General features: G+C 43.6%; 1 protein-coding gene and 1 long non-coding RNA gene across 4 annotated transcripts; one reads left to right on the top strand and one right to left on the bottom strand.

Annotated features, from left to right (window-relative positions):
- Positions 1–352: 352 nt before the first annotated feature.
- On the bottom strand, positions 353–22,258 carry LOC100706315 (solute carrier family 2, facilitated glucose transporter member 1). The gene is made up of 10 exons (XM_019355597.2): positions 22,107–22,258; positions 18,875–18,967; positions 15,239–15,399; positions 14,898–15,138; positions 12,880–13,042; positions 10,765–10,952; positions 10,321–10,425; positions 3,023–3,124; positions 2,041–2,244; positions 353–1,129 (listed from the first exon to the last, which is right to left on the bottom strand). The coding sequence occupies exons 1-10, from the start codon at positions 22,122–22,124 to the stop codon at positions 923–925; spliced, it is 1,482 nt and encodes a 493-aa protein (XP_019211142.1). The 5' UTR covers positions 22,125–22,258; the 3' UTR covers positions 353–922.
- LOC109200135 (uncharacterized) lies at positions 16,848–18,931 on the top strand. Of its 3 annotated transcripts, none has more exons than XR_003215538.1 (3): positions 16,848–16,951; positions 18,107–18,243; positions 18,859–18,931. It is a non-coding gene; the product is annotated as an uncharacterized LOC109200135 (long non-coding RNA). The 3 variants fall into 3 exon arrangements; XR_002060352.2 differs by lacking the exon at positions 16,848–16,951 and adding an exon at positions 16,968–17,045; XR_002060351.2 differs by lacking the exon at positions 16,848–16,951 and adding an exon at positions 17,381–17,467.

The raw sequence follows: 22,258 nt of genomic DNA on the forward strand, positions 1-22,258 counted from the left end.
GCAAACTCCTTTGACTACGATGACCTGGATGACTGAGAACCTTCACAGACATAAGTATTAAGTGTACATGCACACCATGTGTGTGGTTAGATTTAGGCACTAAAATAACTAAAATAACTTAAAATAACTTCTTTGCAAACTCCTTTGACTAAAATAACTGGTTAGGTTTCACAGAGAGTATGGTTGAGGTTAAAATACATTTTTCAATATAAACCACAGGCTAAGAAGACTAACTTCTTTTCGGAAAGGAAAGGAAAGGAAAGGAAGGAGAGGAAACACTAACATGCATTTGCAGTGAGGCCACACAATGCAGGAGCAAAGTCAAGCTTCATGTATGTCACATCACACGCAGTGCCATTTTATAGGTATTAGTTTAATAACTCAGAAAGACAAAAAATCAATTATTAAACTTTGTTAAATTTCATGGGTTACAAGTTTTTTCTGTATGACACACTTGTAAACACATTTGTAGCATATGTCTAACATATTACGTTTGACTAAAGTCTTAATTATTAAACAAAATCAAATATATATAAAAAAGCACACAACCAAGATTTTCTGTCACCTATCAAACATGAAACAATCCATCCAATGTCTTATATCATTAACTCCAAAACTGAAAAAGACGTGTGGGGAAAAAAAAAAGGTTCAAAACTTTATTTCCTGTGATTAATAAGGAGAAGATTGTATATAATGATTCCATATACTTAACCTTGCTTTTTTCTGCCACAAAATGACACTTGGTTCATTTTGAAAGCCTACTGGGATGTCATTTTTACCAGTGACCAAGAATTTGCTGTGCTACAGATCAAGCCCACGGTAAGTCTGTGTGAAAGCCCTTACAGTGTGGATTACTGGCTCTAACATTAATGGATGAAATATTTAAAACATGGAAAACAGAGCTCCCTACATGTACAAACTTTCAAAGATCAGGGTCATCCCCCCTGAGGGTGTTGAATTCTTCCGGGGCTGAGTACTTGTCAGATCCCTGACCTGCTGTCTGGCGGAAGCCCGCTGCAATCTCATCAAAAGTGCAGCCCTTAGTTTCTGGAACCTTGAAGTAGGTGAAGACGAAGAAGCCGAGCAGCAAGATGGTGAAGATGATGAAGACGTAGGGGCCACAGAGTTGCTGTATTAAAGGGAAAGGTTCAATTCTGTTGTTGTTGCAGAATACAAGCTAATAATTACATACACACACACACACACACACACACACATATATACATATATATATATATCCAGCAGAAACAGTTTGGTGGAAATGAAATTTCATGAATAAAGATTACTACTGATCCTACATTTGAAGTATGGAAGTGGGAGTAGTCCTCATATTTACTGAACATACTGAGTATGCTTGCATTTTATGTTTTAGTGCCCAGTTGTAATAAGTCAGTTGTAATCTATCATTATTAATAGCCATAGAGATATGAGAGGATAAAAATGCTGTGCTTGATAAAATGATGAGCATTTACTAATTTGGGTTCTGACACTCTGAAAACTCTGCTTTAATCTCGTGACCAATTGTGACACAACAAGGAAGCTATATCAGTTTAAAATGGAAGTTAGTGGTGGCTTTGTGTGGAAATCAGACTGCAAATACATACATACAATCAGCGTGGGACTTCCAATGGAGTGAAATAAATTTAGTATCCAGAGATACCAAATGGCACAGCCAGTCTGACGCTGAGTTGTACAACGGGCTCTAAACCATCTCCAGTCAATCATGGAAAAAACCAGTACGCATCATCATTGTTGTGAATTGGAATTGTTGTGAATTGGAGCTATACAAATTGAATTACAAATGGTCCGCAAGACACTCATAGAACAGGACTTTCCTAGACCGGTGCTGAGAGTGTATTGCTTGGATACTTTTTTTTTAATAGGCGCAGTCTATGTTCATAGGATGATACCTATAGCCAACTGAAAGTCTGTTGCCGTCTAATCCATGGAGCAAAAGCACTCTATGAGTTGTGCAACTGAAAACAGGAGCTCCTCCCAAAAAAACCCAAAAACAAAATCTTTTAATAAAAGCTGTCTTACCTCAATGTACTGGAAGCACATCCCCACTAAGAAGTTCGCAGACCAATTGGAGAAACCAGCAACTGCAATGGCAGCAGGACGGGGCCCTTGGCTGAAGAGTTCAGCCACAATAAACCATGGGATGGGGCCAGGGCCAATTTCAAAAAAAGCTACAAAACTGAAGATGGCCACAATGCTAATGTAAGACATCCACTTTAGCTGGTCCTTAAAGCGAAGCAAATCACAGAAAATCATCAGTTTCATGGTCTATTTTTTTACATGTTCAGATTTTTATTACTCTTGATCTACAATATGTCATGAATCGGCTGCGTAACGGAGGCAGGTGAGGACCCAAATTCAAACTCACAGAGACACGAAGAATAAACTCAAAAGCACTGCTTTATTGCAGGAGTAAATGGAAAACAGAGAACTAAACTAAACTGGGAAATGATTAACTGAAACGCGAGGAAACACAGGGAAATACAGCCATGAGGGAGGACGAGACACCGAATGGAGGGAGACGCGGATATAAAAACACAGAAGGATAACGAGAGACATGGGAACACACGGGGAACACAGCTGACACAGATAATTATAACGAGACAGGGCAGGAGCTAACACAACATGACGCATACTGACGGGAGACTGTCAAAGTAAAACAGGAAGTACACAGAGGCGCAGACAGGAGGAGAAGAGAGAACACAGAGAGAGCACAGACATAACAGGCTGGGGAAAACATGGAATAAAACACAAGGAGGAGAAACGAGGCATGGGGACTCACAGATACGTGGAGGGGGACACATGGGGTAAAGACACGAGGGGAAATCTAATAAACTAAACAACGTAGGAACCATGGAATGAATAAAGAACAAAATACAAAAACACAAGAAAACTAAGGGCCCTGGGTCAAAATCACCCAGGACCATGACACAATAACATTGTAGCACTCCTATCCTTTTATTCAAAAGGCTTGCTTTCAGTAATGGTGACCACAAACACTTACCAACAATGCCATGGCCACAGTTAGAAAAACTGCTGAAACAGCCATTCCCATCAGACCAATGAGGTGAAGGGGTCTCCTGCCCATACGCTCCACCACAAACAACTACAAGACATACAGATGTTATAAAATGACAACATAAACCAAACATAATACCAGTATTCACAGTGTGGGTAATATCAATGGATCATAACTGTAATCCATTAAAACGAAATGTAAAATGCCCAAAGGAAACCATCATAAAAACAGTAATTCATAATCATCTACTGAAGCGCCTTGAGGCGACTTTTGTTGTGATTTGGCACTATATAAATAAAATTGAATTGAATTGTTAAAGTTCAGCAGTACTTAAAAAAAACAAAAATATATGGAATAAAACTTCTCAGTGCAACATGATGTAATCACAACCCACGCAGCCAGTTCAGGCACTGGCACAGATAGTAGCAGAGCTAGCCTCTATGCAGTAGAGCAGGTGGTGGTGAACCAGCACCAGCTCGAGATGCTACATGCAGTCCAGTATTCTGTGTTGCTGAGAGGAACGTATAGCGTTTTAGTAAGATGCCAAGGGGGTTCGTGAGAGCCACAACAGGACTTGGTCTCCACACAAACCTTAGTTCGCCAAACCACAGATAGGGACATGTGATGCCTGTGCTGCGCTCAGTGACTCGAGGTCATCGGACACTGAGCATATAACGACTCCATTATATGCTATAATGTTACACATTAAAAGCACAAGATGGTGCCAGAACTTCTGTGATGACATATTTCATTTAATAAAATTAGATTTCCTTTCTCTTATTCGTTGGGTGGTGCTTTCACTTGGTGTTTGCTGTCTCTGCGACACAGTGTCACTTCCTGTTCCTGTTGCAATGCACAGTGGTGTTCTGTATTGTTTATCTGTGTAGCCCATTTCATTGAAACTCTTAGCTAACATCTGATTTCATATTATCCATCCATCCATTAATCTTCTTGCAGTTATCTGGGGCTGGGTCGCGGGGACAACAGCCTAGGCAGAGAAGCCCAGACCTACCTCTGCCCAGCCACCTCCTCCAGCTTGTCCAGGGGAACACCAAGGCGTTCCCAGGCCAGCCAAGAGATATAATCTCTCCAGTGTGTCTTGGGTGTGCCCCAGGCGACTGGTAAATTGAGAGCTTTGCTTTTACGCTCAGCTCTCTCTTCACCATGGTGGACTGGTAGAGCGTCCGCATCACTACAACCGCAGCACCAATCCGTCTGTCGATCTCCCACTCCCTTCTCCCATCACTCGTGAACAAAACCCCGAGATACTTAAACTCCTCCACTTGGATCAATAACTCGTCCCTGACACGGAATGGGCACTCCACCCTTTTCCGGCTGAGAACCACGCCCTCAGATTTAGAGGTGCTGATCGTCATTCCCACCGCTTCACACTCGGCTGCAAACTGTTCCAGTGCGAGCTGGAGGCCCTTACCTGATGAAGCCAACAGAACCACATCATCTGCGAAAAAGCAGAGATGGGATTCTGAGGCCACCTAAGTGAAAGCCCTCCGCCACTTGGCTGCGCCTAGAAATCCTGTCAATAAAAGGTATGAACAGAATCGGTGACAAAGGGCAGCCCTGGCGGAGCCCATCACCCCTGGTGAATGAGTCCGACTTATTGATGGCTATGCGAACCAAGCTCTTGCAACCGTTGTATAGGGATCGAATGGCCCGCAGCAATGGACCAGACACCCCATACTCCCGCAGCACCTCCCACAGGACACCTTCAGGGACACAGTTGAATGCCTTCTCCAAGTCCACAAATCACATGTAGACTGGTTGGGCAAACTCAAGTGTCCTCGAGAGGATAAAGAGCCGGTCCAGTGTTCCACGACGAGGATGAAAAACGCATTGTTCCTCCTGTATCCGAGGTTCGACTAATGGATGGACTCTCCTTTCCAGCACCCTGGCATAGATTTCCCCAGGGAACCTGAGGAGTGTGATCCCCCTGTAGTTGGAACACATCCTCCAGTCCCCCTTCTTAAAAATGGGGACCACCACCCTGGTCTGCCAGTCCAGGGGTACCACCCCTGATCTCCACGCAGCATTGCAGAGGCGTGTCAGGCAGGACAGCCCTACAACACCCAGAGCCTTCAGGAATTCAGGGCGGACCTCATCCACACCAGGGGCTCTGCCACCAAGGAGTTGTTTAACTGCCTCAGTGACCTCACCCCTGGAAATTGGCAGGTCATCCCCCTTATCCCCAGACTCTGCTTGCTCCTACGAAGATGTGTCAGTGGGATTATCCTCCTCGAAGTATTCCTTCAACCGCCCAACATTTTTCTCGAAGTCAGAGAAAACTATACACAGTACAGGTAGAGCACCGCTTTCCCCTCCTAAATCGTCTGACGGTTTACCAGAATCTCTTCGAGGCAGTCCGAAAGTCTTTTTCCATGGCCTCTCCAAACTCCTCCCACACCTGAGTTTTTGCTTCAGCCACTGCCCGAGCCACATTTTACTTGGCCTGTTGGTACCTATCAGCTGCCTCCGAAGTCCCACAGGCTAACCAAGCTCGATAGGACTCCTTCTTCACCCTGGCAGATCTCTTCACCTCTGGTGTCCACCCTTTGGTTCGGGTTTCCACCACGAAAGGCACCAACCACCTTGCAGCCGCAGCTCAGTGCAGCAGCTTCGGCAATGGAGATGCTGAACATGACATCAGACTCAATGTCCCCAGTATCCCTCGGAATGCTGTTGAAGCTCTGCGGGATGTTTGTGTTGAAGATCTCGCGGACTGGGACCTTTGCTAGGTGTTCCCAGCACACCCTCACTATACGTTTAAGCGCACCGGGTCTGTTCAGCGTCCTCCCCTGCCACCTGATCCAACTCACCACCCGGTGGTGATCAGTTGAAAGCTCAGCCCCTCTCTTTACCTGAGTGTCCAGAACACATGGCCACAGGTCTGGTGATACGATTACACAATCGATCGAAGTGCGGCCTAGAGCGTCCTGGTGCCGTGTGCACTTATGGACACTCTTATCTTCGAACATGGTGTTCGTTATGGCCAAACTGTGGTTTGCACAGAAGTTCAATAACAAAACACCGCTTGGGTTCAGATCAGGGAGGCTGTTCCTCCCAATCACGCCCCTCCAGGTCTCGCTGTCGTTACCCACGTGAGCATTGAAGTCTCCCAGTAGGACAACAGAGTCTCCAGGCGGAGCACCTTCCAGCACCCCACCCAGGGACTCTAAAAAGGCTGCGTACTCTGAGCTGCCACATAACCATAAGCATAAGCACAGATGAAAGTCAGGACCCGTTCCCTGACCCGAAGGCGCAGGGCACAAACCCTCTCATCCACCGGGAAGAATCCCAATGTACAGGCAGCAAGCCGAGGGGATACCAAGATACCCACCCCAGCCCGCCGCCTCTCGTCGGGGGCAACTCCAGACTGAGACAGAGTCCAGCTCCTCTCCAGGAGGCTGGTTCCAGAGCCCAAGCCATGCGTGGAGGTGAGCCCGACTATATCTAGCCGGTACCTCTCAACCTAACTCAGGCTCCTTCCCTACCAGAGGAGTGACATTCCATGTCCCAATTGCCAGTCTTGGTAGCCGGGGATCAGTCCACCAGGGCCTCCGCTCCTGGGTGCCGCCCACCACACAATGCACCCGACCCCTACAGCGCCTCCTGCGGGCGGTGGGCCTGCAGGAGGATGGGCCCATGTCCCCTTTTCGGGCTGTGCCCGGCCGGGCCCCATGGACTAAGGCCTGGCCTCCAGACGCTCGTCCTCGGGCACCCTCCCTGGGCCCGGCTCCCTCCCTTCCGGTTCCCTCCCTTCCGAATCGCTCTTTGTCTGGTTCCTCCACCATGATAAGGTAGGGATTCGCGGAGGGGCTTATTTCATATTATTATTTCTTATTTCGCACCTTAAAACCCATCTATTCAAAATTGCATACCCTTCATCATGATTCCGTCTATTTTTACCTTGTGTAGCTTTTATACTTGCTTTTATACTTTCATACTTGTTTTTTATTTTTCATTAACTTATGTTTTTATTTTTTATTATTTTGTACAAATGTAAGGTGAGCTTGAGGGTCTTTAAACGACCTCAAGCACACCTCTGTTAGCTGATGAACATCCTACCGAGATTCTCTCATTCTGGAATATAAAATTCCCCTCTTGTCGCTGTAGGCAGTCTATCCTTAAGGCTTGGGTCCTCTACCAGAGGCCTGGGAGCTTGCGCAGTATTCTAGCTGTTCCTAGGACTGTACTGTACTTGTGGATAGACGTCACAAGACCGGGGTTTTGCTTGGTGTGGTAGACGCCAGCCTCCACACCAATATGGATATATATGTCGATATATACCCATATATATGTCGATATGGATCTTGTGGTGAGAGCTTGTTCCTGTGCTGCCATGATTAGTACCTCTGTGCTTTCTTTCAGTCCAGCTTTTTGTCTAGCCACTGGTAGGATTTATGGATGTCAGCCACTGCTGGTGGTGCATACTATGCAGGGGCCCATCCTTCAATGATGACTCCTAATCCTGCTCCTCCTCCTTCTTGGGTTTCTTCTGCCTGAGGTATTCAATGAGCATGCGGTTGGTTGTGGCCATCTTCCTAATGTACTCATGGATGTTCACTGTCTCATCCTGGAACATGGTTCTGACAATGGTTCCGTTTAGTATTCAGCTTAGCGTACAGGGTGCTGAACTTGGGGTGAAACCCTTCATGCATGGTCAGGAGCTTCCTTGTCTTGATGGCAGTGGCTTCTATCTCTTCCCTTGACTCTGTTGGCCAGGTTATTATGCCAGCAGGATACCTGATCACTGGCAGGGCGTAGGTGTTGATAGCCCAGATCTTGTTCTTACTGTTCAGCTGACTCTTCAAGACTTGCCATACTCTCTGCAGGTCCTTGGTGGTTGCAGTTTTCCTAGCAGCTTCTTCATCATTCCCATTTGCCTGTTGGATTCCCAGGTACTTGTACTTGTACTCGCCTGGCATTCTTTGACCTGGGAGGCGTACAAATTACCTGGGAGGCGTACAAAGATCCTGCATGATGAACTGAGGATTTCAAATTTTGATTCATCAATCCATAATAGCCGCTTTGTTTTATTCTGAAGTCTGGCTTTCTTGCTGCAACTCGTCCTGTCAAACCTGCAGCTCAAAGTCTTCTCTTCTCAGTTAATGGAGACTTGCTTGTTACGACCCCTATTAAGCTGTGCTTGAAGCTGTTGTCCTGTGAGCTGCCTATCACACAAGCTGTTAACTCTCAGAAACTTGTCGTCTGATTGAGTTGTGTCTTTGGGTCTGCCAGACCTCTTCCTGTCACAGTTTGTTTCTGAGCCTTTGGATGGTGAAGGAAACTGTACTCACTGACACTTTGACTTTCTTTGCAGTTTCTCTGTAGGACAGATGTCATGGTCTCTGTGTCTCCTTGGTGGACCTAGGTTTCAGGCTACATGTTGTTTTTAGTTTGTCTCTCTCTCTCTCCCTCTCCTGTCTCTCACCTGTCTGCCTGGGCAGAGCTCAGCTGGGCTCCTGCCCTTGGCCCACGCACCTGCTGTGAATTCACCTGATTACCTGGACTCCTGGGCTATTTAAGCTGAGGACTCAGAAGGCTTCTTCGCTGGATCGTTGAGTTACTCTCGTCAGTACAGGCCCGATAAACCCTGTTTCTCGTGTGATTACTCTGTTTATTCTAACCGCAGTTCTGTTGTGCTTAGGTTCTCGGACTCAGAGAGAGAGAGAGAGAGAGAGAGAGAGAGAGAGAGAGAGAGAGTGTTTTTAGATGTGGGAGATTTGTGACGTTTAGTGTGGAGTGTATACTTAGTGTGTTGTTTTGTCTTGTGTAGCTGTTCTGTTGTGTAGTCGTTGTTTTGTTTTGTGTGTCAGTGAGGGCACTAATGAATGTCACAAAGGCACATTTGCAACGTAAACACTGTCACTAAGTAGAAAACCAGCGGAGTGATACACCTGCTGTTGTCAGGCCTGCAGGTTTATCCCTGTACTGCTCTCCTCTTTCTTTTGGTGGACAAACTTTTTTTTACTGGCACACATCATTTGTGGGGCATCTTATTGCGACACCTGATTGTTCTCTCATTTTAGTTTTAGTAATATTTTTAAATGGTTGTACAAAATGAAAAAACTGCAGGTGTATTGGCTGCATTTTTAGATAAATAGTTGTATATGTTTACAAAATGTACAATTTATATTTGCATTTCAAGTTATAAAAAATTACTCAACATGTCTGTGTTTTTTTTTTACAGTAAAAAATACTACTAGGATTTTAAGTTCTTTGTGTGATTTCAGATCAGTAATACTAATGCAGTATGTCAGTGAAAAAAACAACTAAATTCAGTTGAGCTGAAAAGAATGAGACCAAACAAGGCAAGGGGGAAAAAATAAAATGAAACAATTTGAGGGTGAAATACAAACGTAAACTCAAAAGGAGTCAAAAATGTCCGGTTGTATTTCAGACCTCAGAGATCCAACAAATCATGAAAAATTAGGTTTAAATTTTTGTTCATGACAGTGCAGATTTCTGACATTTTGTGTAATTTAAGCTGTAACAATGTGATTGATTTCTAACAAAAAACAGTGAAACTTAAGTTAGACGTGTGTTTGTAAATGAACCGCCCCATGTTGTGTAGCTTTCTGGATTTTATACTGATTGGGCTCCATATTTATTTATTATACAGGATGTACAGTACATAAGATCAAAACTCACATGTTTTATGTAACTAAAGTGTGTAATTATGTGGGCTACGGACAATAATTAAGTTATAGACTATATTTATATAAAAAACGTGTATACTTACTGCATTTGAATTATTTTAACCATATGTAACCACCTGCATATGTGTTTGGAAAAAAAGGCTTTGATTTTGCCACCCCATTTGATTTCTTTGCCACCCTCATGCCACCCTAAGAAAATTTCTCTAGATCCGCCCCTGAGCGGAGCATGTTTTGGACTTTCTCCCCTTTTCCCCCGGACCGTTGCATGTCCCTGCCCTGAACACTGTATATACTTTCACGTGGTGTTTTGTAAATAAATTGACGACTGCTATTCTAGTTCAGCTGGAGTCCATTTTCGCCTGCGTGACAACAGACCTACATTTATAAGTGTTATGATGGTCTGTCTCTCTTCCATTGTTAATTGCCTTTTTCTCACCATTCTTGTATCAACGCACTACTTTCTGCAGTAATGGAAGTAATCCAAAAAGTTGATATATATATATATATATATATATATATATATATATATACATAGAGAGAGAGAGAGAGAGAGAGAGAGATCCAGCACATAAAGCTTTTTTTGTTTCAACTTGTTCTTTTGCAACTTACAGAAACAACTGTGAATGCAGTGTTGACCACTCCTGTGCCAATAGTTGCATAGACAGGCTGGGACACACCTGCTCGCTCAAAGATCATAGTTGAGTAGTAAAACACCTACAGAAGATGACAGACACAAGACACACATTACACACTTTATATCTTTCTGTGCATGAATTTCTTCTCTACACCTTGGACTTCAACTTGAATGCACTGTTAATGAATAATGATTTCAAGAACATGAGTTATGACTAATGACTAATTTAGTAGTAGTAGTACAGCAGTAGGAGGATCTCATTACTTAATGGTCGTTAAAGTTATCATTTAGATCATTTTTAATCTATGTAGCTTAAGAGATGTAAAACATTTTATCGTCTATCTTATACCCTTTGTTTTATACCCTATGGCATTCACTACAATAGAATGCACACGTTCTCTTTTGCTCATTTGACTTACAGCATTGATACCAGACAGTTGCTGTGACAACTGCAGCATGATGGCAACAAAGATGGGCTGGCGGTACACAGGGGAGCGGAAAAGTTCAGGGATGGTCACCTTCTTTTCCTTCATCATCTGCTGGCTCTCCTCCTTCATCTCCTCCATTTCCTCACTCACCTCATCAGTACCCCGTAGTTTAATTAGGACTGGAAGACAGTAGTTATATCTATATTATTATGTTACAACTGTCTAGCAGTATATTCAACGGTTTTGGCAGAAATTGTGTGCATAAAAGATTTATTTGTGTAACTTCAGATATACAGGTGTTGTTTACAATGAGTTTCTATTGCGTATTTGAGTGTCTGAACATGAATGTGTCTTGAAAGGATTTCCAATCCAATGAACATGCCTACCTGCCTCTTTGTACTGTAATCTACAGTGGCTTGCAAAAGTATTCGGCCCCCTTGAACTTTCCCACATTTTGTCACATTACAGCCACAAACATGAATCAATGTTATTGGAATTCCAGGTCAAAGACCAATACAAAGTGGTGTACACGTGAGAAGTGGAACCAAAATCATACATGATTCCAAACATTTTTTACAAATAAATAACTGCAAAGTGGGGTGTGCGTAATTATTCAGCCCCCTGAGTCAATACTTTGTAGAACCACCTTTTGCTGCAATTCCAGCTGCCAGTCTTTTAGGGTATGTCTCTACCAGCTTTGCACATCTAGAGACTGAAATCCTTGCCCATTCTTTGCAAAACAGCTCCAGCTCAGTCAGATTAGATGGACAGCGTTTGTGAACAGCAGTTTTCAGATCTTGCCACAGATTCTGGATTGGATTTAGATCTGGACTTTGACTGGGCCATTCTAACACATGGATATGTTTTGTTTTAAACCATTCCATTGTTGCCCTGGCTTTATGTTTAGGGTGGTTGTCCTGCTGGAAGGTGAACCTCCGCCCCAGTCTCAAGTCTTTTGCAGACTCCAAGAGGTTTTCTTCCAAGATTGCCCTGTATTTGGCTCCATCCATCTTCCCATCAACTCTGACCAGCTTCCCTGTCCCTGCTGAAGAGAAGCACCCCCAGAGCATGATGCTGCCACCACCATATGTGACAGTGGGGATGGTGTGTTCAGAGTGATGTGCAGTGTTAGTTTTCCGCCACACATAGCGTTTTGCATTTTGGTCTCATCTGACCAGAGCACCTTCTTCCACATGTTTGCTGTGTCCCCCACATGGCTTGTGGCAAACTGCAAACGGGACTTCTTATGGTTTTCTGTTAACAATGGCTTTCTTCTTGCCACTCTTCCATAAAGGCCAACTTTGTGCAGTGCACGACTAATAGTTGTCCTATGGACAGATTCCCCCACCTGAGCTGTAGATCTCTGCAGCTCGTCCAGAGTCACCATGGGCCTCTTGGCTGCATTTCTGATCAGCGCTCTCCTTGTTCGGCCTGTGAGTTTAGGTGGACGGCCTTGTCTTGGTAGGTTTACAGTTGTGCCATACTCCTTCCATTTCTGAATGATGGCTTGAACAGTGCTCCGTGGGATGTTCAAGGCTTGGGAAATCTTTTTGTAGCCTAAGCCTGCTTTAAATTTCTCAATAACTTTATCCCTGACCTGTCTGCTGTGTTCTTTGGACTTCATGGTGTTGTTGCTCCCAATATTCTCTTAGACAACCTCTGAGGCCGTCACAGGGCAGTTGTGGAGCTGTTTTGCAAAGAAGAATGGGCAAGGATTTCAGTCTGTAGATGTGCAAAGCTGGTAGAGACAGACCCTAAAAGACTGGCAGCTGGAATTGCAGCAAAAGGTGGTTCTACAAAGTATTGACTCAGGGGGCTGAATAATTACGCACACCCCACTTTGCAGTTATTTATTTGTAAAAAATGTTTGGAATCATGTATGATTTTCATTCCACTTCTCACGTGTACACCACTTTGTATTGGTCTTTCACCTGGAATTCCAATAACATTGATTCATGTTTGTGGCTGTAATGTGACAAAATGTGGGAAAGTTCAAGGGGGCCGAATACTTTTGCAAGCCACTGTATAATCCATGAATGTTCCTGCCTGTCTGATTGCATTTGATTCTTTTTTCATATGGATCTAATGACAGCGTGTTCATCTTACCGCTGCGGGCTTTGCTCTCCTCGTTGCAGTTGATGAGGAGGTATCGGGGGCTCTCAGGACAGAGAGGCAGCAGGACACATTGCAGCACAGATGGTAGCAGAGTAAAACCCAGTAGGAGGGGCCATAGGGATGAATTCCCCATGATGGATTCAAGCCCAAAAATCTAAACAATGCATACGATACACTGCTTATTTAAAAGCCCAGACTTGGAATATGCACAACAGTAAATCAGTAAGGACATGAAATGCTTGAAGTGTCAGCATTTATATATTTTTTAAAAATTTAATTCTCCTCTCGCCCCTGCGGGCGGTCTTTCCTTCAAGCTTGGGTCCTCTACCAGAGGCCTGGGAGCTTGAGGGTCCTTCGCAGTATCTTAGCTGTTTCTGGGTCTGCGCTCTTCTGGACTGAGATCTCCAATGTTGTTCTTGAGATCTGCCTAGCTTGGGAGTCACTGCACCTAGTGCTCTGATTACCACTGGGACCACATCTTCTCCAGCTCTTCTGAGCCCTTGGTACTTCTCAAGCTTCTCGTGTTCCTTCTTCCTAATCTTGCTGTCATTTGGTATCTCTACGTCTATCACTATGGCCGTCTTCTTCTGCTTGTCCATTGAGTTCCTGATGAAGGCTTTTAGGGTCCTGTTGATCTTGTCCAGTTCCAGGATCCAGGTGTGAGGCATCAAGTCATAGGGCTTTTTGTAATCAATCCAGGCAGTGCATATGTTGGTCAGTCTTGCAGTCTCGGCTGACTGCTCGGTCTACCAGTAGCTGGTGTTTTGTGCCTCTGGTATTCTTGCCAATTCCTTTCTGTGCCCTACTGGCCCACATTGAGCCATGTGTCAATTCATCTTTGCCACCATGATATCTGACAAGAGCCCCTACGTGGTGCTGAGGCAGGTTATTGGCTGGTAACTGGATGCCCATCTCCTAAAAATCCTAAAAATCAGTATTGATTTACAATCATTCTATCAGTCAGTCATTCATTGGCAAAAGTCAGTCATTCATTGGTCTGTTCTGGGGGTCCTTGAGGATCAGGACTGTCTGGCCTTCGGTTAGCCATTCTGGGTGTCTCTCATCTACTAGCAGCTGGTTCATCTGTGCCCCAGACGCTCATGGAGTGCAGTCAGCTTCTTCAGCCAGTAGGCGTGAACCATGTCAGGGCCTCGTGCTGTCCAACTCTTCATACTGGAGACCCTTTCTTGGATGTCTGCCACTGTGATGGTTACTGGAACCTGTTCAGGGAGGTTGCTGTGGTCTGCCCTCAGATCCACTAGCCACTGAGCATTGCTGCTATCTGTTGCGTCCTTCCAGTATTGCTCCGTCTCTAGCCTTGGTGGTGCTGTTCTCATATTGTTCCCCTGCCACTGACATTACACCTTGGATGGTTCCGTGGAGAATAACTGGTTTATTCTCCTGCCTTCTATCTCTCTGGTGTACCTCTTCAAGCGGGTGGCCAAGGCTGTGAGTCCCCTATAAGTACTGTGTATTTGCAATGTAAACTTGGGAAACATTTTTATTCCACTTTTTATATAATTACCTGGAAGTCACTAAAATTATCTACAGTATAGTTGTGTCTTATCCTGTAAAAACTGCAGTATTGTCAATGCGTTGCCAGGCCTTCACTGCAGCTGCCTTGTTTGTTGGCATCTGTGTCTTCATTTTGTCTTCAGTAACTGAAAAGCACGATCTATTGGATCGAAATCAGGTGACTCTCTTGGTCATAGTGAATACAGTTTCTTTGCCTTGAATAACACTTGGGTGGCTTTTGTGGTCCATACTGTGAAGCAGTGCACGTGGTTAATGAATACTTTAACAGCATTTGGCTGAATGTGAGCAGAGTATAGCCCTGTAACACTAGACTCTCTTTTGGTGGTGTGCAAAGTGTATGGAGGCAAAAATCACAAAAAATATGTCATTATCTAATAACCTATGAAAGTGATTATACGCAATCTTATTAATCAACTGTTACTCAAACTGGTAAATGGTGGGAGTATTTGCGGTTAAAAATGTAAGGCCCTCACCTGTGCCATGAGAATGCCGATCACTACACCAAGCTGATGCAGCGTTCCTAATGCTCCCCGGAGAGATGTGGGTGAGATTTCCTCAATGTACATGGGCACAAAACCAGTGGACAGGCCAGAATAGAGACCCACAATTAAACGTCCAATAATGAGCATCTCAAAGGAAGCAGCCAATTTGGAGAACCCCATAAATATTGCAGAAATGAATGCAAGCACATTGGCCATGAGCATGGAGTTCCTCCTTTAAAAAATAATTTACCATTAATGCTCATTAATCAGAAAACTTTATTTAAAAAAATATGGATGTATATAGATCTTGTTAGCAACGAAGAGAGTCTTACCTGCCAAAGCGGTTAACAAAGAGACCGACAGAAAAGGAGCCAAACATTCCTCCCACAGAGAAGATGGCCACAGAGAGAGACCACAGAGCTGTTAGAGTGGTCTGAGGGATGGGCTCTGAAAACCTGCTGCTCCATGTCTCATTGTAGAAGCTCTCAATGATCTAAAACATAAAACAGTACACAGTAACAGTCTTATTGTAATACACATAAAGACAGATTAAAGCAAAGTGAAGTTGCTTTTATGTACACCATAGCACTTTAATCCCAACTTTTGCTTAGTGACCCTTAGTGATTTAATACTTTACACTCAGGGTGAAATACAAAGACAAATATTGGATACACTGCTGTTAAAGTGAATTGTTAAATGTTGTCATTTTTATGCTTACCATCTCTACATTGTTTTAACTCTGTGATGAAAGGAATTCCTTTGTCCCCCTCCCCAGTTGTGTGTGTGTGTGTGTGTGGGGGGGGGGGGGGGGGGGCTGTAGTGTTTTAATACAGATACATCCTATCTGGAAGATCTGTTTCTTGTGATGTAGCTTCCTGCTTTTATGACCCTTTTGGGCAGCAGGAGCACACACACACACACACACACACACACATTCTGGGCGGTGCTTTTGCTGTGATGTGTATTGTGTGAACTGTTTTCCCAATAAAAGGCAGCAAGCGGAGGCTGGATTTGGGGTCATTTTGTGGTAGATACCAACGAGGCCTCCCTTGCAAGTAAATCGATTGTCGACTGTCTTGTTTTCTTCACGATGAATAAGTCTCTAAACCAGTGGGGCTTGTGGGAACACAGACCCAACAGCTGCGTTGTCATTTAATTTCCAGAGTCTAATATTTGCAACTCTTTCAGAAAGTGAATCTTAATGACTTGGGTGGTCTTTAACTTTCTCTCCAGAACTTTCATCAACAGGTCATATGTAAGAGTAATACAGTCATTATCCTTCTGATACCATTCTAAGTTGGTGAACATGATACCTGATACGCATGTATGTATGTAGCTACATTTATGTCACAGCCTGTGGAGGCAGACCATGTGGAGTGTGTGAGAAGGACCCAGGTGCAGGCGCAGACTAGGAGCCAAAACTAAACTTGAACAAAAAGCGAGCCTTCATTTTGGGGCTGAAACTCACAAACATAAAACAAGGCAAAATGAGGGAAAATCTAATCACACACTGGGAAAACTATAACTATGACTTTTACTATGACTGGAACAAGATAATGGCTATGAGAACTGTGACATGATGGAGGTAGCACAGATGATGCGACAAAGAACAAAGGAAGACAGAAGACTTAAATACACACATAAGGTTATTAGGGGAAGTGGAGGCACATGGGAAAACAGCTGACAAGAATGAACCTAACGATGCCACAGTGGAAGTGTAACTAAAACAATGAACATGGACCCCAAGACCCCGTCAAAGTAAAACAGGAACCATAAAAAGACGCAGACATGACATAACAGATTAGATACACTAACCAATAAGGGAGACTAAAACACAGGGGTGAGACGCAAGGGGAACCTGAGAAACCATGAACTATAACTGTAACCTAGGCATGACAGAATTTAGCTAGATAAGCTGAAATGAAGAACACAAATGAAGAACAAAATACAAAGAAACTCAAAAACACTGGGTCGCATGACCCAGGACCGTGACAATTTAAAGAGGATTTTTCTTCAACCTTAAAGCAGCTCTGTCTAAATGTCAGGTAACTCAGGAGGGGTGCTCTACTCACTCTCTGTATAGTGTGGGTGGGGCACTCCTGACTTCACCCGAGGATCAGTGGTACGATAAAATCAGTGGTATGGAAGGAATACTTCTTCTTCTTCATTTTCTCTGATCATTGCGGTTTTCTCCGTGTTATTGTAGGGACCTTATAATACTGTGTTTTGGCGCAACATGACTGGGATTGAATTGAGTCTGACTTGTTTACTGTGAGTCTTTGTCACCACTTTGTTCAGAATTTTTAAGGGTAGAATTTGTAGGTGGAGCCAAGTGGCAGAAGGCTTCTACTTTGGTGGCCACAGGATGTTGTGGCTGCTTTTTGTAGATGATGTGGTTCTTTTGAAAAACCAGGTGGTAGCTTGAAGCAGTGGGAAAGAGAATTAACACCTCCAAATGTGACTCCATGGTTCTCAGCAGGAAAAGGGTAGAATTCCCACTCAAGGTCGGGAAGTGGAGAAGTTTTAGTATTTCTGGTTCTTTTTCACAAATGAGGGAGGAGGTAAGAGATCCCACACCACTGCAGATATGGGTGCTTTACTGGTCTGTTGAGATGAAGAGCGCTGAGCGTAAAAGTAAAGCTGTCAATTTACCGGTCACTCTATGTACCTACCCTCACTGATGGCATCAAGCTCTGGGTAATGTCCAATAGAATCGGATTGCAGATACACACAGTGAAAATGAGTTTTCAGCACTCAGCGTTAGAGATAAGGTGAGAAGTTCAGCCATTCAGGAGGGACCCAGAACAGTCAGAGCTAGTTGAGATGGTCCCGGCATCTGATTAGGATGTCGCCTGGGTGCCTCCAGGTCAATGTGTTCCGGGTATGTCCTATTTGGAGGAGGTCCCAGCATAGACTCAGGACACGTTGGACACATTATGTCTCCAGCTGGCCTGGGACTGCTTAGGCTGCTTCCAACACGATCTGCCCCCAGATAAGGGATAAAAAAGTGGATGGATGGTCACCCTGGATGTATTTAGGGCCTCCTCAGACCTTCGCCAGATCATCAGCTATTCTGTACCAGTAAATCGGCCTCTATGCTTGCTTTAAACTCCTCGTAACCTTCTGTGCTGTTTTGCTCTTTGTGTCTCCTGTCACCGGTGCTTTGGATCACCCCCCACGCTAACCTGTTACTTCCTCAGATTGTCTGAAGCTGGTCTGCTATCTGCTACTACTCACCTGCTGCCTATCCACTGCTCACTTTAAATAAGAAAAGGATCGGAGAGATCACCAACCTGCCCTACCTCCACTCTGAACACAAGTGGATGGGGTGATGCAGGTGAGAAAGAACGCTTCATGTCTCTTTGAAACCAAAACAATACAATTCGACAGCTTGTGCAACTATTTGAAAAGCTTGGGAAGTAGGAGTGCTGTTTTGCTGTAAAGGCAGCCATCACAACACTCTCTGTCAAATGCAAAAACACAAAGGTGCTGAAACTCTTTGAACACTGTTGTTGTAGTTATTTTGGTTTTGGACACATTATGTCTCCAGCTGGCCTGGGACTGCTTGGGCTGCTTCCAACACGATGTGGCCCCGGATAAGGGATAAAAAGTGGATGGATGGATCTTGCAAATTCTAGTTGGAAGAGGCCCTGAATTCATAAAAAATGTTCTTTTCAGTCACCTGAACTTTTCACTATGTGTTAACAGCATTTAATACTGAAACACGTTTGTTTGAGATGGGCCTGTTTAAGCCAGATAAATTAATACATGTGAAAACAGTAAATATACCACATAGATTCAGCTCCAAAACCTTAACTGAAAAAAGAAAAAGTGGCATTTAATATTTTAATCTTCATCAGTGAAACTAAATACTGTATCGCTACTCTAATTCCATTTGTTCTCACACATTTTCAAATATGTATTTTTTCCTCTTTTTACATTCTTCTTTCAGACAATAAAACACTCACAGTTTGAGGAGCATTGATGACACCAGTGTTGTAGCCAAACTGAAGCGAGCCAATCACAGCTGTCCCTACTGTGATCATCAGCTGGGGCGTCACCTATTGTTATAAGACAGAAAAAGAAGACTGATAATTACTGTTGGAAGAGGAAAAATCCCGTTTTAAACATGTTACAACCCTCATAAAACTGTGTGTGAATAGATCGAATTTGGTTTGAAGCTATTTTTTATTCTAATGACTTTATCACTTGATAACATTCATTTCTCTCGATCATTTTAATTCATGCAAAAATAAAAAAGCTAAATTTTCTTTTAATAGATTGCATTTATATAGCGCTTTTCAATTCATTCACACACTGGTGCAGGCAGCTACAGTTGTAACCACAGCTGCCCTGGGGCAGACTGACAGAAGCGAGCCTGCCATATCGCGCCATCGGTCCCTCTGGCCAACACCAGTAGGGTAGAGTGTCTTGCCCAGGGACACAATGACCAGGACAGAGAGCCCAGGGATCGAACTGACAACCTTCCGGTTACAGATGCGCTTCCCAAACCCCTGAGCCACGGTCGCCCCTTTTGATATGTTGTACTTATCACTCACTCACTTTATTTCTCTAGCTGCAAACCTCGTTCATGCACCCACACAGCATTTTCAATATTTGCCTTTGCTTTGTCCAACATTCAACTACTCACTGATTTGTGCAGTGTGGACACATGGTGTGTACACCATATCTTGCCCAAGACCAGGAGCCAGGGATCAAAGACTCAACCTTCCATTTAGAAGAAAACCTGCACTACTCTGATTGTTAAAGTCAAGTTTTACCAGGCTGCTACTCGTTTTCCTTTACTCTCTTGGAAACAGAAATCAGGAACCGCTGATTGCTCTAACAGTTGTAGTGCCCAGAATGAGGATTGTAATCCTGGAGGAGCTTCATATTGAACAATGAGCTGTTTCAGGAACCATCATCAGGAATGTGAGGTGTATGGTTAATAAAATGGATAAACTTTGTGAGCTGATCAAACCCCTGGGAGCAAATCAGAGTGAAGGTGGACGTGTTTCATGGAGGACTGCAGTATTGCAGTTAGATATGACACACTCAGACATGGCTTCAGGACTTTTTAGGTGAACAAAGAGGTTATTTTGCACTATAAGTAGAAATGCAGAGGAATTGAACTGTAGTTCTAATTGAAATGTTGTGTAAACTTTGAATGGATGGATGCGGCTCAGGTGGTCATGCAGGTTGTTTATCGTTGATGGATTGATCCCTGATGCATCGATTGGCATGTGTAAATATATCTATTGATCTGGTTAGTTAAGTAGCAGAGGGGGTTGTTAATCAGGTTCAGCTACTTTGGTGTTAATGAAATTAACAACAGGTGCACTAGAATACGAATACATTTGCTCCTCTTCATATTGTCTGACTATTTTTGATTAGCTTTACATTTGGCTAGGGTCAGTGCCACTACTGGTAGCATGAGGCAATACCTGGACCCTACAGAGGGTGCACAGGTAGTTCACCTCCTCCAGGATGGCACAAACAAGGTTTGCCCAGCTCCCCAGAACAGACTCAAGAGCATACCAGGGAGCTGGGCATGTTCATAGAAGGTCCAAAACTAATCAGCAGTACTGGTATCTGCCTCTTTTTGCAAGCAGAAAGTGGATTAGCGCTGCCATAGTCCTGCAAAATGACCTCCAGAAGGCCAGTAATGTCTCCCACCAACCAGTGACTTCTTGTGGGTGGCCTGTGGGCTCGACATCCTATAATGGGCCCTGTGCTCACTGCCTGGCACCATGCAGCCCAGCTGGCATTTGACACAGAATACCAGAACTGGCAGGTCCACCACTGGTGCCCTGTTGTTTCACAGATGCAGGTTCAACCTGAGCACATGTGGCAGACATGAAAGGGTTTGGAGAAGTTGTGGAGAACATCATACTGCCTGTAGCATCTTTCAGCATGACCAGTTTCATGGTAGGTCAGTGACTGGGGGGCTAATCCACAGAGACCTCTACATGCTAGGTAACGATACCCTGATTTCCATCAGGATGTAATCCTTGGCCTCCATTGTCAGACCCTACACTGGGGCAACAGTAAGCAGTCAGTTCCTGTAGGATGAAGGAATTGATACCATTGACTGACCCTCATGCTTGCCTGACCTAAACCCAGTAGAACACTTATGGGACATTTGGTACAACCAACGCTTCCAGGTTGCACCTCAGACTGTCCAGTAACAGTCTGGTCCAGATCTGGAGCATGCACAGCCATGCATACTATTATTTGTGAGTGTCATTTTGAATTGCTGCAGTAATATTTGGATAAAATGGACTAACCTGCTGCATGATGTTTTCACTTTGATTTTTGGGGTGTCTCTGATCTCATCCATTTGTAGGCTGATACTTTTACCTTCCATTAAACAAGATCCTTTTTTTCTTGACTTGTTTCAAAGTGTTATCAGTGCAGATAAAAGCATTGTATCATTGTGTATGCGACAGGGTGAAGGAAAGAAATTAATAATAATAGTAATTATAATAAAGTTTATTTTATATAGTTTATATGTATTTGTGTGCTTGCTCGTTCATTTGCAGTGCTATAGCTTCTAAACTACTATTATAGCTAAGCCTGTAATAATATTAACGTCTAATCCCTGTCATGTCAGGAGTGCTTCTGCTGTACAATCAATTACATCAGCATATACAGTACAAATGTACACAGGTCCTATAATGTGTAAAACAACTTTACACAAAATTGCATGGCATGCTGTATAAAAGTGCTTAAATACTTAAATTCAGACCATCTTAAAAAACTGCTTATCCACATACTAATGCATCAATTTTACTTCTTTACTGATAGTTTAAGACTGATCGTATTTTATTATTTTACAGACACTTAAAATCACTTGTTGTAAAACTGTTTCTGCAAAACATTTGTAACACAAAGACTAAACTTCTCTTCTGTTGACGCTGCTATCTCACAGTGTAATAAGAAAATGGAAGCACTGCTTACAGCTGTAAGAAAAAGAGTAGAAGTCCTGACTGTGCTGCTGAATTTAGGTCAAACGCACCATTAAAACATCCTAATTTCTGTATCTGAAGTTGTTGTTTCACTCACTATGACATGATGTCTGTTGTGAAAAAGTGCTGCCACATAATGGATTAAACACTGGATTTTTTAAATTGTTTTCCTGACCTATTTATTTTTTCAACAAACAAAATCTTCATCGTGTATGAATCAAGCAGCAGTTACCTTGCCACTGCACTCCATGGCAGCCCACAAAATCCAAAATCCAGATTGTCAGTAATCAGTCAGGTAATTTACTATCTACAAGAAAATAGTGCTCATGATGTTGCCTGCTAGACTTGAGTCCTACATCAGTGTAAACAAATCTTTTTCAGTTC

Source organism: Oreochromis niloticus, linkage group LG20 (assembly GCF_001858045.2).
Source record: "Oreochromis niloticus isolate F11D_XX linkage group LG20, O_niloticus_UMD_NMBU, whole genome shotgun sequence".
NCBI lineage: Eukaryota > Metazoa > Chordata > Actinopteri > Cichliformes > Cichlidae > Oreochromis > Oreochromis niloticus.

Bases quoted from the DNA above. Each gene is read 5' to 3' on its own strand.
- LOC100706315 (XM_019355597.2), bottom strand. The intron at 15,139-15,238 runs GTAAGACTCTCT...TATTTTTTAAAG, and splicing joins TTTGTTAACCGCTTTGGCAG to GAGGAACTCCATGCTCATGG. The intron at 13,043-14,897 runs GTGAGGGCCTTA...TGCATTGTTTAG, and splicing joins TCGGCATTCTCATGGCACAG to ATTTTTGGGCTTGAATCCAT.